At 43.3% G+C, this 15,191-nt stretch overlaps 1 protein-coding gene across 5 annotated transcripts in view; it reads left to right on the top strand.

Moving 5' to 3' along the window:
* RAB37 (RAB37, member RAS oncogene family) overlaps positions 1-15,191 on the top strand; it is a 471,210-nt gene that overhangs the window by 301,358 nt on the left and 154,661 nt on the right. For all 5 annotated transcript variants that reach the window (XM_086930813.1, XM_086930815.1, XM_086930812.1 and 2 more), the window contains one exon: positions 9,745-9,786. In XM_086930813.1, coding sequence (XP_086786939.1) covers positions 9,745-9,786 — 42 coding nt within the window. The remainder of the gene's footprint in view (positions 1-9,744; positions 9,787-15,191) is intronic.

The raw sequence follows: 15,191 nt of genomic DNA, 5'->3' as shown, positions 1-15,191 counted from the left end.
ATGTGGCGTGTAATTATGTGGCACTGAGTGGTATTGTCTGGTGTGTATGCTGTATTCAGTATAGTGTAATTATGTGGCGTGTAATTATGTGACACTGAGTGGTATTTGGCGTGTATCTTGCATTGAGTGTATGTTACATTGAGTGCAGTGTAATTATGTGGCGTGTAAAGTGGCACTGAGTGGTATTTGGAGTGTATGTTGCATTGAATGCAGTGTAATTTTGTGGCGTGTAATTGTGTGGGACTCAGTGGTATGTGAGTGTAAACATTTTCTACCGCAAGTCGTCCCACTAAAACTGAGTTTTTTAAAATGTGTTCAAATGACTCAATATGTACCTACTTAAGTGTTAAAATGGAACGTCTCTCCCTAAGAAGGAATCTTCGTACCTATGTGCCTTTAACCCAAACTTGTATTTGGGTGCACCAGTAAGATCTCTGAAAAGATACTGTACTGCAGTTTCTGGTTGACTGCCTAGTGTTCACCATTTGGAATCACAAAAAAGAAAAATTTGGGGAATACCCTTTACCGGTTAAGTTTAATTAGAAGCATTGATATTTTTAAGTGAGAGAACGTAGAATGTAAAATACAGTTGGAAGTAAAACCTTTGTGAGTTAAAAATGGAATGTTCCCTCGAGATAAGATGGTTGGCATGCATTGATGCCGCGGCTCACACAGCTGTGCTGGCGCGAGACTCAGGGGCCTAAGTACAAAGTCCATGTCTATTGGTGAGAGCTGGGACAGCCTCTCTGAGGCATAACACTGGATCTTTCAATATTGCGGCTCGCAATGAGGCAGGCATGCTTAAAAGAAGCCATTAAGTGAGTTGAATGAGCCCTAGAAGAGGTTCCCTGTATTTAGAACTAGGGGTCCATGCAGAGCCCTGCCCCCCATTAATTACGGGAAGAAAGGAGCCTGCTTGCAGTGTAATTTCATGAAGGGCACCCGGCCACGCAGAAGGTCATAAACCACCAACAAATGTCTTGTCCCCCACGTGTGAAACAAGCTGTTGTATGCCCCGGACACACAGCTAGAACGTCGACTGCAGTGCAGACGCCGATGGTCATTTTATCAGCCTCCTGTGAGTGATGTGTGCGGCGGCCACCACCGCCATTGTGACAAAAAACAAAAGGGAAAGAAAATGAAGATTAGAAGCGCCTTGTGACAAAATAATAAAAGGGAAAGTGTGCATGGCGCACAGTCAAGGGCAGCGTTTTGCGAGTGGTGTGTGTGGCGTCCACAGCTGCAATTGTAAACAATTGAAAAAGAAAACTGAAAGTGCGCTGAAAATGACTGGGCGAGAAGGGAGGGGGGAATGCCAGCAGGAAGGGAGGGGGTGGCAAACCAGCTGGGGTGTTGCTTAGAAACAACAAGCTCTGGCATTGCGCGGAGGGGGGCGGGGTAGCGGATTCCTTTGAAGTGTAAACCAGCATGGTGTGCAATGTGCACACGCTCCCACACATGCACTGTAGGCAATCCGCCTAGAAAAGCCTTTGGGTGCATTTTTGAAAGCCCCTACATAATATCTCGCCAGCAAGCATTGCTAAAGCAATGCCTGAGGCTCGACCTAAAAACAGTGGCAGGATCACTAGACATAAGCATTTTTTGCCACTGATTATTTCGAAGTGAATTGGTGATCTGTGACAGACTAATGATGCTCTTCCCTTTTCCCTGGCACATGGAGATCCCCTTTCAGTTTCGCATTGACAGATAACTAGTTGTTGCAGCTCCTCCATTTTGGTTAGTGTTTGCCGTGTCTGTGGCCTCCTTTGCATTCCTTTTGATTTAACTAACCTGAATTCTCTAAAAGAATGCATTAATTAAGGTTTAGGTGGTTTGTAGTTGTGTGTTCCTGTTTTAGTTTGTTTAACTGATTAAGTTTGAAACTAAAATCCCTGAGCTTGGAGTACCTTACAGCCACCTTCCGTTTTAGGTCGAGCCTGGGCATCGCATGCGCTGCTCTGCGGGGCAAGCTGTAATGTACACTGTGGCTTGAAGCCCCTCCTCTTTTTTTCATTCATTCCCATCCCTGCCTTTTAGAAATGTATGCTTCTGTTTGGTCAGCATGTCTAGTTCCTCCCACCTTTTGTTGTAGTCGATCCTCCCTGCGGACTGCCACTGCTACATGTGGTCTTACTTTTTTTTTAATTTACCTTCCTTCCTAGCACTATTCTTTTTTGTTAGGGTCTGCCTCTGGCTTGTGTTCATGCACGTTCATGGGTTTCCCTTCCTGATAGATATATACTGCTTCCTGAGTTACCGCTCGTTTTGCTGTTTAAATTGTACAAAATGTGTTTATATACCTTTGGAAACCACAGGGCTTTTATTTTAACAGCACAGTGCCAGCTTCAGGAACACAGCTCCTGTGGGGAGGGGCATGGCTACTTCATGCAATAAGCTTCCCTTCCTCATGGTTCACCATGCCGGCATGTGAGGGCCCATGAGTGGAGCATGATATGGAGGTCAGTGCACCCAGTAAGACAGCAGCCCTGCCAAAGGTCACTCAGCAGGGGTTAAACTAATGTATATTTGGTATTGTTATCGCATTCCCTCAAACTATTTTGTCACGCAATTCAGAGCACCAGTACTTGCTTGAATTACTGTGCCAGTAATGTGCTTTGCACAGAGACAGCAGTGTCTGTTCATCTGTGAGCATGCCCAGGGCAGAGCGGAGGCCATGGGTTATCATCAGTCATTTAGAAGTCACAGACTCCTGTGGCTGGCAGCTCTTGACCCAGCTTCACTTTACTACTCGTGGCAGTCCTGGCAACTTCTTTTCCCCTCCCCTCCTCCTTTCGCTTTTCCTGTTAGTCCCGGCAGCTTCTGTTTTTTTTTAATGGGTGGTTAGGGGGTGATGGGCTTGATGGAGGGCAGAGAGTCTCTTAGGGAGCTCTCGCCACAAAGCTCCGCCCCCTCCATGCCCCCTCCCTTACACGGTGACATTTATTTACAGGTTGGCAGGTCTAGGATCTGTATGAAATGTTAACAAAGCAGGGCCATTAGTAGGAGACGAGGCAAACAGTGGCGCCCGGCTCTCCTGGAACTCGCTGGTATTCAGAGGGGAGGTGGCTTCCGAGCTCTAAAAACACTTTGTGCTTCAGGAGGTCTAGCCAACGCAAGAACAGTCAGCTCCCTCGTGAACAGACTGAAGCAGACTCACCCCAGACCTTTGCCCTTTACAGCACACTGACCTCACCTAAGCCCAGATGTGTCAGTCAGTCAAAATTAACTTTATTTATTTTGTCATAACCATAAAGCATGTAAAACACATTTAATTTCATACAAAGGTTAAAACAGAAACATTTTCCACTCAGTTAAAATATTTACAAATACTGTTTAAATTTCTTATCTGACGCCGGACCTTTAGTCGTTTCCGGCTTTTGTAAGTAAATTTTCTACTATTATCATGAATTTTACCCCCCGACATATTAAAAATTTTGATGTGGCGCCCATCCAACTTGTCACCTAAGCCCAGATGTGTGTCCTCTCTGAAGTCCAAAAATGATCCTTCGTGTGCAGACTCAACTCTCCCAGTTCAGGAGAGTGTGCTCTCTCGGGGCAAGCTCAATTAATTGTTGGCAAACGGGCCAGACCCCTACCTAGGCTGGTGTCCTCTCTGTGACACAAGACCCATGCTGTGTGGACTACCAGATCATGCACACCCCGTGCTTGCATACATCCAGTTCATAGTGAGCGCTTCACATGTGTAGTAGACGCTCTAAATACATTCCCATATCTAGATTAGAAAATTATAAAAGGGGTCTAGAAATAAAAAACTGTACTTTCACCTGGTTCGTCTTTAACCAGTGTCAGTGCGCTTCCGGTTCAAGGGAATGCGCATGAGCAATTAATTTGCATGTTTATGTCGACTTTTGAGCCTCACAAGACACTGGTTCAACCGTCGGTGCTTGCATGCTTATTGTTCAAATAGTTTTGAGGCAGCTGCACATTCATTTTACCTGTATGAAATACACACAGGGTCTTAGGTACTGGTGTAGTGCTGTACAGAGCTCATTTGAGGCTGCTAGCCACAGACCTTAGCTCCCCTGTTCAATTCAACATTCAATCGACAGAATGTTGGAGTTTCCTGGTGTTAACTTAGTGGGGCACAAACCATGTCAAATAAACCTCTTGATTGTGTTTAAAGTGCATCTGAGCTTCATTGGAAGCGGAAGTCAGTACCCACTCTGCTGGAGTTTGAGCATGTGACTTGCAGAGTAGACACATCATCCCAATGAGCTATCTTTGCAACCTTCATCTGGTCTATTTTTTTTTAGGCTTATCTTCTATAACTCGACAGTTGGCCACATACTGTCTGTCCTTTGCATGGATTTTGTAGGATTACATTTTTTTCTCCATGGTCATCCCTACTGGTGCAGTTCCTGTGGAAAGGGATCTTGCATAGCTGGAGTCCCCACAACAACAATATTTTCTAGCTGCAATATTGTTAAAAAAATAACTTTAAGAAAAATACTGTTTTAAGAGTTGATTTCTTCATGACCCTGATCAGCAAGTTCAAAGTTACCTTAGAAGGTTAATAAATGTTCTGCGAAAATGTATATGCAACTTATCAGCCATCGCGGGCTGACTTGAACTTTTTCTCTTCTGAGGTCAAGAAAATTAAGGTGGTCCACTTGGGTAACACTGACACATTTTGTTGATGGTCTTGGGAAGATGCAGTGGTGTAGTACCAAGCACTGTAAACAAACAGACAGTGTTAATGAAATGTCCCATGCGACAAAACAAGGGTGCTCTGGGCCTCATAGCTGAGACCTATTAGCTTTGCCAATGCTTGTTCTGTTTGTGTTTATACCACTTGATTTGCATGTTTTCTACCATCACTCTGCGATCTCTGATCCCTAGGCGCCCAAAAGTTGTGTAGTTCATAAAGTTCACCAAAGATGCCCTAATCTTCCGCTGGCAAGCGGTACCCCAAGTTTCATTCTTCTGTTGGCAAGAGGTACCCCAAGTTTCCTTCTTCTGTTGGCAAGAGGTACCCTAAGTTTCTTTCTTCTGTTTGTAAGAGGTACCCCAAGTTTCCTTTTCCAAGTCAAGTACATTCTTTAATTGGCGGTACAGAAGCAGATGATTAGTGGCAGTTGCTGGTTTTTGGGGTACATCCCAAATGGTTGTGCACAGGACAGATGCCAATCTACTACAGTCTGGGAAGCCCCAGCACAGAGACTTTTTCCCCCACCAACAACGCATATTTAATGCCTATTTTGTGTATGTTGGTAGGTAGGTAGCCTGCTCACCACTTGGGAGAACGCCTACTATCTTATACGCCTGCACCATCTTAAAAGGCCTTTGCATCATCTAAAAGCCACCATGACTAGCCCAGCTTCTTTTCTGCCTTAGAGGTTCACCATCTCCAGTGGCCCTCAGCACACCTGCAGCCAGGACTCCATCAGACTAGAGGCAAAGAAGTGCAAATAATAAAGATAAAGGCAACAGGCTTCCTCCAAGTATGCACCCAGAACTTGGAACAACATCCCTGTGTCTGTCAGGACTGCCCTCCCCCAGGTGTGATAGTGCAGCATAATCTCTCTAAGAGATGTAGAGAATGTTTGTCCCAAACAGTTCTTATATCCAGAGCTGACTTCTGACACCTCTGTCCATCTCTAGTGCCCACTAAAGCCACATCTCCAAACAGGATCTCCGTTACTAAACGCTGATCCATCCATATGCCTTAAATGTTCAAAATGGTACATATGGTTCACTTAGGCAAATCTTTTGCGAAAATAAGGAGCTCATTAAGAAACAGAGTAAGTTGTAAACTCAGATTGCAATAATGACAGTGGCTCCAACACAAACATGTTTTCATCAGTTTGCAAAATGTAACAATTTGTTGCCAAATATAATGCTCTCGTTATGCCCCTTTATCATAAGCAAATAATTGCAGGAGAACGGAATCTATTTTATTTTGTAAACGAACAATGTACCCATAAACTATTTGTGACATTAAAAACAAAGGATATATACAGACTTTTGCTATTGTTCAGTTTCTTTGCTTTCCAAATTTGTAACTTGAAAAAATGATCCGAGACAGATTTACTAAGCTGTGGTGCGATTTTAAGGACAAGTTTAAATACCATTTATCAAAGGAATATTGTAATAAAACGTGTTTGAAGCACGCAAATGTTTAAAATAATAATGGAGGTTTAGGGTAAACCCGATATTTGCATCATTCATAAAGAAGTCAAAAAGGTGCACCCGCAGGTAGAGGACCTTTCATTAATAGTGCAAATTCACAAGTTTCAGGGACAAGTTTACAGAAGCAGGACTGGCACCTGCCACACTTGCAGGATTCCGGGCGATTCCTTGCAAACGTCTGTGAATTCCATTTTACTCGTATATCTGCTCATGACAAAATCTTCAGGGTAAGTGAGAAATTACTTGTTAGGACATTTACGTTCTTTTTTCCCCCCCAGGGGCAACATTGAGACCCTCCGACCTCCAAGTTGACCCCTACCCCCTTTACCTTCCTGGAAAAAGTCCTACCGTTATTAGGAGAACATGTCCAGCCTTTTCCAAGCTGGGAAGGAGAAGGAGACGAGTTTATTGCGTGTATAGAAACTGGCAGGACATGTCAGCCACTTTCCACTTTCTTCCAATCCTTGTGGCTAGATGCGCTCACACGAAAACATTCATACGAGTAAATCCATTTATGAGTGAAAAACGTTTGGCTGACAACACTTTTTGCAGAGTCCATGAAGTTGTGCAAAGCAAATATCCAGTCACTGGTGTGCTCTGACCCGTGGCACAGTGAGATGAAGTGTTCAACCCAAGAATTACACAATGAGGGCAAGGGGAGAAATGTCAGCCAAAAATGGATGGCACAGAAAAAAGGTTCCTTTATTTTCTGTGGCATCCATACTTCAGACCCTTCAGTTACTTTTGCTCCCCAGTGTGGCTGCACCACCTTGCAGAGTGAATTTAAACATGGTCTCGTTATGAAATGGTATTATACATTTGCTGTTCGTTTACCGTCCCAAGATGGCCAATGTGTTTATAATCCGTCGGGGAGCAGCGCAGCAAGTAACTCTGGAAAGCGAGCACTGAGGAAAGCATCTGAAAATGGATGCCACAGAAAAGAAAGCAGCCCCCTTTTTATGCAGTGTTTTTCTGCGCTCGCTCCCCAGAACACAGACAAGCATTGGCATGCTGTGTCAAGCCTACCGACGTCGTCATTTTTTGTTGATAACGGAAGCTGCGAATCATCACCTTCTAACACCATAAGCACGCTCTCTTGTTATCAGACTCCCGCTCGATGATAAACAGGCCATCAGACCGCACCATGTCTGATTAGAACCGACCTCCCTGAGCGAACATTGTCTACATTGTTTTCCGTGGGTGCAACATATCCTGCTTTTTACACAAACTGTTTGAGGTCTTCTTCTATGCACCGTATTTTTTGTGCCTTATGAAATGTATTTGTGGATGAAAATAGATTTCATTGCAATATAAGTAGCTCTACAAAGACCCTTTTGGGTGGGGGAAATCATTTGCTCTGCTAATACACGTGTTATCTTATTAGAGGAACTTTATCAATCTCCTCTTCGTAACTTTGACTTCAAAATTAATTTCGCTGTATTTTATTTTGTAAGGCATCACAGGGGTGTAGCACATGTAATACACTTCACACATAGAATTGTAAGGCTACATTTCTTTTAAGGTACCACTTGAGCAAATTTATGTGTAGCCTCCGGGTCCTACTGTGTGGGATATGGTCCCACCTGCTAGGGCGGAGTTCATTGCTGCTTTCAGGGTAGGACGCGCGGAACCGAGACCTGTGGTGGCAAACTAAGAGTGGGCTATCTGCCCACGGGGCACCTTGGGCACAGGGTTATCTATGTACAGCACCACCAGCCCATTCAATAGAAGCGATGGCCTTCACATGGTTTTTACCTGCACAGGAAGTGGACAAGGGGATACCACCAGTATCTGGATGGGGGAATACCACCCATCTCAACTGACCAAGGACACAATGTGCCAGGCACACCTCTGTTCAGGGGATGTAGTCTTCAGGAGTGATCTGCACTCACCCATGGCACCTGTGCTGTCAGGATGAAACTCTTGCATCAGCCCTTCCAAACACCGCCTTCGATCTCGCACCACTCATTTGGGTGTCAGGGGGCGGGGTGGTTACAGATGCATTCACAATTGCTGATGGCTTGGCTTGATTACTTACAGGAAGTTTTAAGATCAGAGTATCACCTGCTTCCCCAAGGTTGTTACTCTGACCAGGCTTCCTAGGCTTCCATCCCAAAGTCCCTGTGGGACCCCGAACTCTGGGTGCAGGGTTACTTTTGCGGAAAAGACGTTGCAGCTCTGAGGTTCACTGTAAAGCGTCCCTCTTGTGTCCTCTCTTTCCCTGATACTAACCCAAGGGCAAACCCTGGTGGGAGGCAGGGCAGTCCGTTAAGGTCAGAGCTTGTACCCAGCCAAGATATGAGGTAATGGCAGACTGGTGCTAGGCTCACTCTCTGTTGGTGGCCCTAATAATGCTGAACATATCAGGCCCACAGTGGCGGCTGGCACCAATCGGGGGGGGGTGGTAGGGGGGGGCAGGGGCGAGGGGGGATGTAAAAAAATAAAATAACTTACCTTATCGCTACAGCGTCTCTCCTCTGCGCCAAGACTCTGGTGGCATTGAAGAGGAACCAGGGCGGTCCCAGGCTCCTCTGACCAATCCCAGCGCTGAAATACAGCGTTTTGATTGGTCTGAGGGCCGTGGTTCAGCCCTCAGAAATGGCTTGGGCATGTTCTCCAAGCAGGCTGCAATGCAGCCTGTATGGAGAACATGCAAAGTGCGCATGACTGTTTTGGGCGGCCTCAGAAAGACATACAGTTATTGCGCACTTGTAGTGGGAAAACCACTCCTCCCCTGCCCAGAGAAGCCCGCCTGCCCGCAAAGCAGAACGGAAACATGAATGATAATAACTTTGTTATTATGATTTATGTTTCCTTTATGCCTTTATTGACACTGCTTAAAAGCAGTGGGGCGACGCTCCTCCGCCTTAGTGGAGGAGCAGCCACTGCAGGACCATTTATTGTTCCATTCTATGGTCCTCAGCTTTGGGTTACCCGAGAGGTCGGGGGCTATGTTGTCCGTAGGAGTGATGGAGGGGAATCAGGCTAATTCAAAGGTACAATCCACTGGTGCCCAAGCTTGATCCTACTCTAAATCTGGGGCTCCTCCTAAGGGCCTGTTCCACTCTGAGGAGACCCTTCTCAGGAAGAGCCTGTCAGCAGAGTGCAGAACAGCTCCCTAGCTAGAGGTACCATCTGTCTCTGCTGACCCTCTGAGTCTCTCTTAAAGTACTGCCTTATCTTAAAGCCTTCTGGCTCAGGCGTGCTTTAGATGCACCCATCCACCATCCTGCTCAGTCAGTTGTTCTCACGAGACACCGCGGCAAGCAGCTGCATCCACGTGTTGATGGGGGATACCCGACTGTTAACTAGCCATTGCTAGACCTTCTGCAGCAGAGCTATCTGCTTAACATTCCTGCTGACCTAAGCACTCTAGCTATATAGTCAGTGTCTTCGCCCACTCACTCATCCAATAGATAAGGACACCTATTTATAGATAAAGGTGCTACAACTGTAATTCAGAGTTATTTATCCCAAAGTATTATGCTCCTTTTTTTACTCCATTGAGAAAATTCTCTTGAGCCTCTTGACATTATAATGAAATGCCAATGTGTTAACATCTGCTAACACTGTGCTTGTTTGTTTGTTTTGCAGAATAAAGTGGTGACCGTGGATGGTATAAAAGTGAAATTGCAGGTGAGTCTGGAGTGTGGAACCGGTCTGGGGTATTGAAGTGGTGGTGGAAGGGTCTGGCTCATGAGACAACACTCCTGAAGCTATCCTGGGGTCCCGCGATGACCTATACAGGCTCCTCCTGGGACCGAGTTCCTGGGTGTATGAACCGCGTTCATCCCAATGATTAGAGCTCTGGATACAGGACTGAGCCTTTCCCTTCACTTGGCTGAAGGGGGCACTGGTTCTCCCGGCTCTCATTAATGAGATCTTTGGGTTCACTACTGCTCTTCCTCTCCCTTTAACAAGGCGTCGATTGGCCTCTCCCCAGTGACCGGGGCATCACGATCTAAGGGACTGGGGAGGGGCTGACATAGCTTGGCAACCATAACTAAACTTTCCATACTGGCTGAAAAAAACATGCCAGTACACAGCATATCTTGAGATCAGCTTAGCTGGGAAGTCATCGGTCTCTCTGACTGCTAGCCAATCACAAGCACTGCTGAGCGCCCTCACTTACTTCCTAGCCTGATTATCATATTACAAACCAAAAGCACTGGCATTGAGGTGTGAAGCTCGGCCGTGTAGATTAATAAGGTATGTTTTTGGCACATACATAAGTCCCCCACTAGTAATCAACAGACACTTCCTGATATACATCAAGGGACAATTACTGTGCCAACCTTTTTTTAAAGTTTTTGTTTTAGGTCCGTAGTGGTGATTTAACCAAACATAGAGCACAAGGTCTTCATAAACTAACGTACTAAAAATACAGTGGGCATGCTTCTGTTTTCACTTCTAAAACATCACCTTACTATCTGGCAGCTTGTAAACAGGAGGCTCTGCTGACAAGCAGATAGTGTTTTCAAGTGACCTCAGTACTGACCTCATACAGTAGCTAGTTGCATCCACTGCCACCTGTGATGCCTCTGGGTTCATGAAATCAGCTCCTCATCGGCTCACTGCAGGTGCATGGTCGTCAGTCTACTCACTTGCCGAGTCTGAATACATACACATGCATGGTTAGGAGGATAATGTGATGCAGGTTTTTTTTTTTTTTCTTTTTCCCCCTGCATTCACTGTCTTAGGATATTTATTGTGATGCCCTAGTTTATTAATCTTTTTGATGACGATGTATTTCTCTCTGCTTTTTGTATTGACAATTTTGTCTATCTTAATAACATTTTCTTGAACTAAAAAAAAAAAGGAGGATAATGTGATGCAGGCTGTAGCATAAAACAAACTCATCAGTGTAAAGATCATCCAGGCAGCAGCAAAATGGTGAAAAGACTTTATTGTTTATGTTTATGTTTATTTTTCTTGTAGAGCGCAGAAATACCGAAGTGTATTGGCGCTGAGGTGGGAGGGTGAAAGCACAGTGAGAAAGCTTATGAACTATGCAACTGTGAAAATATTGAGAAATCCAACACAAAATGAAAGGTCAGGTCACAGGTAGCCAAAAACAGTCTGCATGACTCGGTCATCAGCTGTCACCTGTCAACATTCCAGAATGTAGAGCTGATGACCTGAGACAGCACAGAAGCTACGGTGTCCATAAGCGGACTCGCAACAACACAACTTCCCCCTTTTGACAAGATAACGGAAATAAAGAGGTGCAAAAATTCACACAAGGCAAGCTATATACATATACAGTGACAAAAAAACAAAGAAGGATGCATAAGCAATGTTATACATCTGTAGAGCTACATAAAAAAAGAATATGTAAAATGTAAGGCTAACAGTTACATAAAAATATATCACCGTAAGTCCTGAACCACCGGAACCTCCATCGACCTCAGGTACAAACCACAAAAGTGCGCTTTCAATTATTCAGTGCTTTATTATATTTTCATTAGCCAGCATGATGCGTTTCGGCTGCGTGGCAGCAGCCTTGATCACATGGATACCACTCATCCAGTGACAGGTGCTTGTCAGGCAAGAAAACACCGGAGCCATGGCCTCAGTAAAGATACATGGTTATTTGGCAACTTCTAGGTCCTGACGCGTTGAACGTCACTCCTTGTTCATGTTAAATTTATATATATATATATATATATATATATATATATATATATATATATATATATATATATATATATATATAGTCACATGAGGGGTCACGGCATGTCATGTGATCAAGTCCGGGTTCACCGGACGAAACGCGTCATGTCTGCATGGAGGAAATAAATCACTGATAATCAAACTTGCCGTGGTAATCCGTTTCCTGATTTGTGCCTTGAGGTGCTGTGCTGTCGGGGATCGTGCTTGTATATATATATATATATATATATATATATATATATATATATATATATATATATATATATATATATATATATATATATATTCACTTAAAAAAACATAGGTTTCAGGCCTTATATAGTTAGGAATTAGCATTTAAAAAACCTTTGAAATTCACTGAAAAAACCATAGGTTTCAGGCCTTATATAGTTAGGAATTAGCTTTAAAAAAACCTTTGAAATTCACTCCAAAAAAGTTTTATGGGTGTTATAGTTAGCTGGACATTTCACTCATACAAAACCATTGAAATTGCTCCTATATAGTTAGTTGTACTAACTATATTTTGCGCACCCGCAATGCACTGCTGATGATGTCACATATTAGATCATTCATGACATGGTCAGTGACATCACTGATGACATCTCAAATGACATCACTGATGACATCATCCAGTGAATGTGGTTTGCTTCTCTATTTAAATATGCATTATATATATAACAATTTGCATTGAAGAATGAGTGGATATATATAAATAAATATTTGGATGGAGGATTTAGTAGCAGTGTAATTGACTGTTTACTTGACCAATTTATAGTGTCTCACTAAATATAGTGGCTAGGGACTAAACTGTGTAAATATCTGTATCACTTTGTCAGTTGTTGTGTAAACTGGTTCTCCAGTTGGTTACTAGCTATGTGAAAGTCTATATTAGTTATTGATTAGATAACTTAGTATTTGTATGGGAGAGTGAAAGTGTGTGTGGTTCGGTGGGGGGTGTGTGACTGTCCAAAGATGTGTGAATAGTTGATTCAGTAGATATATGAAGTTAAAATTTCATGTTCTAACAGTTTGGGTGAGTGAATCTCTTTATGGGTGTGGTGATGAGCAAATATATTTCTCAATGGTACATGTCCAACAAACTAGAAAAATAAAAGGCAGTGTATGTGTCAGTTGTTGTATATAAATAAGTATCCATAAGACTTAATGATTGTATGAATGACTATATGGATAACTATATACTTGTAATAATGATTTTATAATTCACTAAGTATGGCTTACTATCTAAATGAATAGATGAAGTGGTGTTTGTATAAGTGTGTAGTTAAGTAATTATGTAAGTATGATCCATTGATTGCATAAGTGAGTAGGATGACTTCATATATGAATAAGATGTGTGCTGCTGTGTAATGTCGATATAGGTGTATAAGTATTTTTGATAGTGTTCTATTGTTCATTGACAGCATGTATGAGTGAATCTACAGGTAAGTGATTAGATGTGTGTATACATCTATGAATCACTGAGTGGGTTTTTAGATACTTGTTTTGCTGTGACAATGGATTCAAATATGATACTCTGTATTTTACAAAGAGAGATGAAAGATTTTACTTGTGTATGAAAAGGTGTATGTGATTGTCACGTGGATGATGTCATCAGAGATGTCATCAGTGATGTCATTTGAGATGTCATCAGTGATGTCACTGACCATGTCATGAATGATCTAATATGTGACATAATCAGCAGTGCATTGCGGGTGCGCGAAATATAGTTAGTACAACTAACTATATAGGAGCAATTTCAATGGTTTTATATGAGTGAAATGTCCAGCTAACTATAACACCCCTAACACTTTTTTTGAGTGAATTTCAAAGGTTTTTTTAAAGCTAATTCCTAACTATATAAGGCCTGAAACCTATAGATTTTTCAGTGAATTTCAAAGGTTTTTTAAATGCTAATTCCTAACTATATAAGGCCTGAAACCTATGGTTTTTTAAGTGAATTTGCAAGGTTGTTTAAATGCTAATTCCTAACTATATAAGGCCTGAAACCTATGGTTTTTCAGTGAATTTGCAAGGCTTTTTAAATGCTAATTCCTAACTATATCAGGCGTGAAACCTTTATTTTTTTTCAGAAAATTTCAAAGGTTTTGTAAATGCAAATTCTATTAGCGAATAACGTTTTTATATGTTAATATCCTTCTGGTACCACCTGAGCAGCCATCTTGTTTCTCAGTAGAACTGAGGCACAAGAGAGCACAAAACAAGAGTGGAAAACACGAAAAGGGGGCAGGGCAGAGACACCCTGACACGCTAGCCTTCTCAGGTTGTCCCAGAAGGACCCCCATGGGCAAAAATATATATATTTTTTATAAAAACGCGGTGTACGCGCACGGTACGTGTACGTACGCGCGCATGGTACGTGTACCGTACACGTACTGTGCGCGTAACCCGCGATTTTTTTTTTTTTGTCCTTCTGGGACCCCGTGAGAAGGGTTGGGGGGTCTCTACCCTGCCCCCTTTTCGTGTTTTCCATCTTGTTTTGGGCTCTCTTGTGCCTCAGTTCTCCTGAGAAACAAGATGGTGGCCAACTCTTCCTGGTTTGGACAGTTTGGAATGTTGACAGTCGACTACCAGCCAATCAGGATCACGCTCGCGCACGTAAGGGTACACGTACGTACGCGTACCGTACGCGTCCGGTGCGCGGACCCGTAAGCTCATATAGATATATATGTGTTTTTGAAGTTAATTTTCAAAAAAACGACCGGAGAAAATTTCAACAAATATAGCAAAGACACATCTGCATACCAGTCCCTACAATTTTGCAAAGTTTGGCGTAATTCCGTTCAGCGGTTCGGGCTGTAGCCGTGTCAGAAAGTCCTATGGAAAATTGCATGGGGAAAACATGTTTTGGGACCCCGCTTTTTTCTCAGCCCCCACTTCACGAATCCCCCTGAAACTTGCAGGGAAGGAGCGGAGCGGAGCTGGCCAAAATTTTGGAAAATGACACGCAAATTCCTCAACCGGCGCCAAAGTTATTCCCAATAGAATGTTGCGGATTTCCTATGGTAGCTAGGTCCTAACTATATATACCTACTGGCTATCGCCAGTAGGTAATATATATATCAGAAAGAACTCTCTCGACGAGAAGGAGATGAGCCGCACACGCCGTGAAACAACAGGCAGGTTTAATAACATTTAAAAAAGCGCTGGCATCATTTCAGTCCCTGATGCATTTCGGTCTTCCTAGATCTTTATCAAAGGGGAACCAGAAGCATCTATGAGGCTGGGAAACATACAGGAAACCGTATTTGCTGCTTTTTAACTGTTAACCCCCTGGTGGGCGTCTCAATAGACATTAGCATTGTGGTCCCTGTAGTCCGTTCCCAGTCCTGTGATAAATGCCCTTCGGT

This window comes from Lissotriton vulgaris, chromosome 7 (genome assembly GCF_964263255.1).
Source record: "Lissotriton vulgaris chromosome 7, aLisVul1.2, whole genome shotgun sequence".
In the NCBI taxonomy this organism is placed as follows: Eukaryota; Metazoa; Chordata; class Amphibia; order Caudata; family Salamandridae; genus Lissotriton; species Lissotriton vulgaris.
This window is presented reverse-complemented; position numbering and strand designations above follow the sequence as displayed.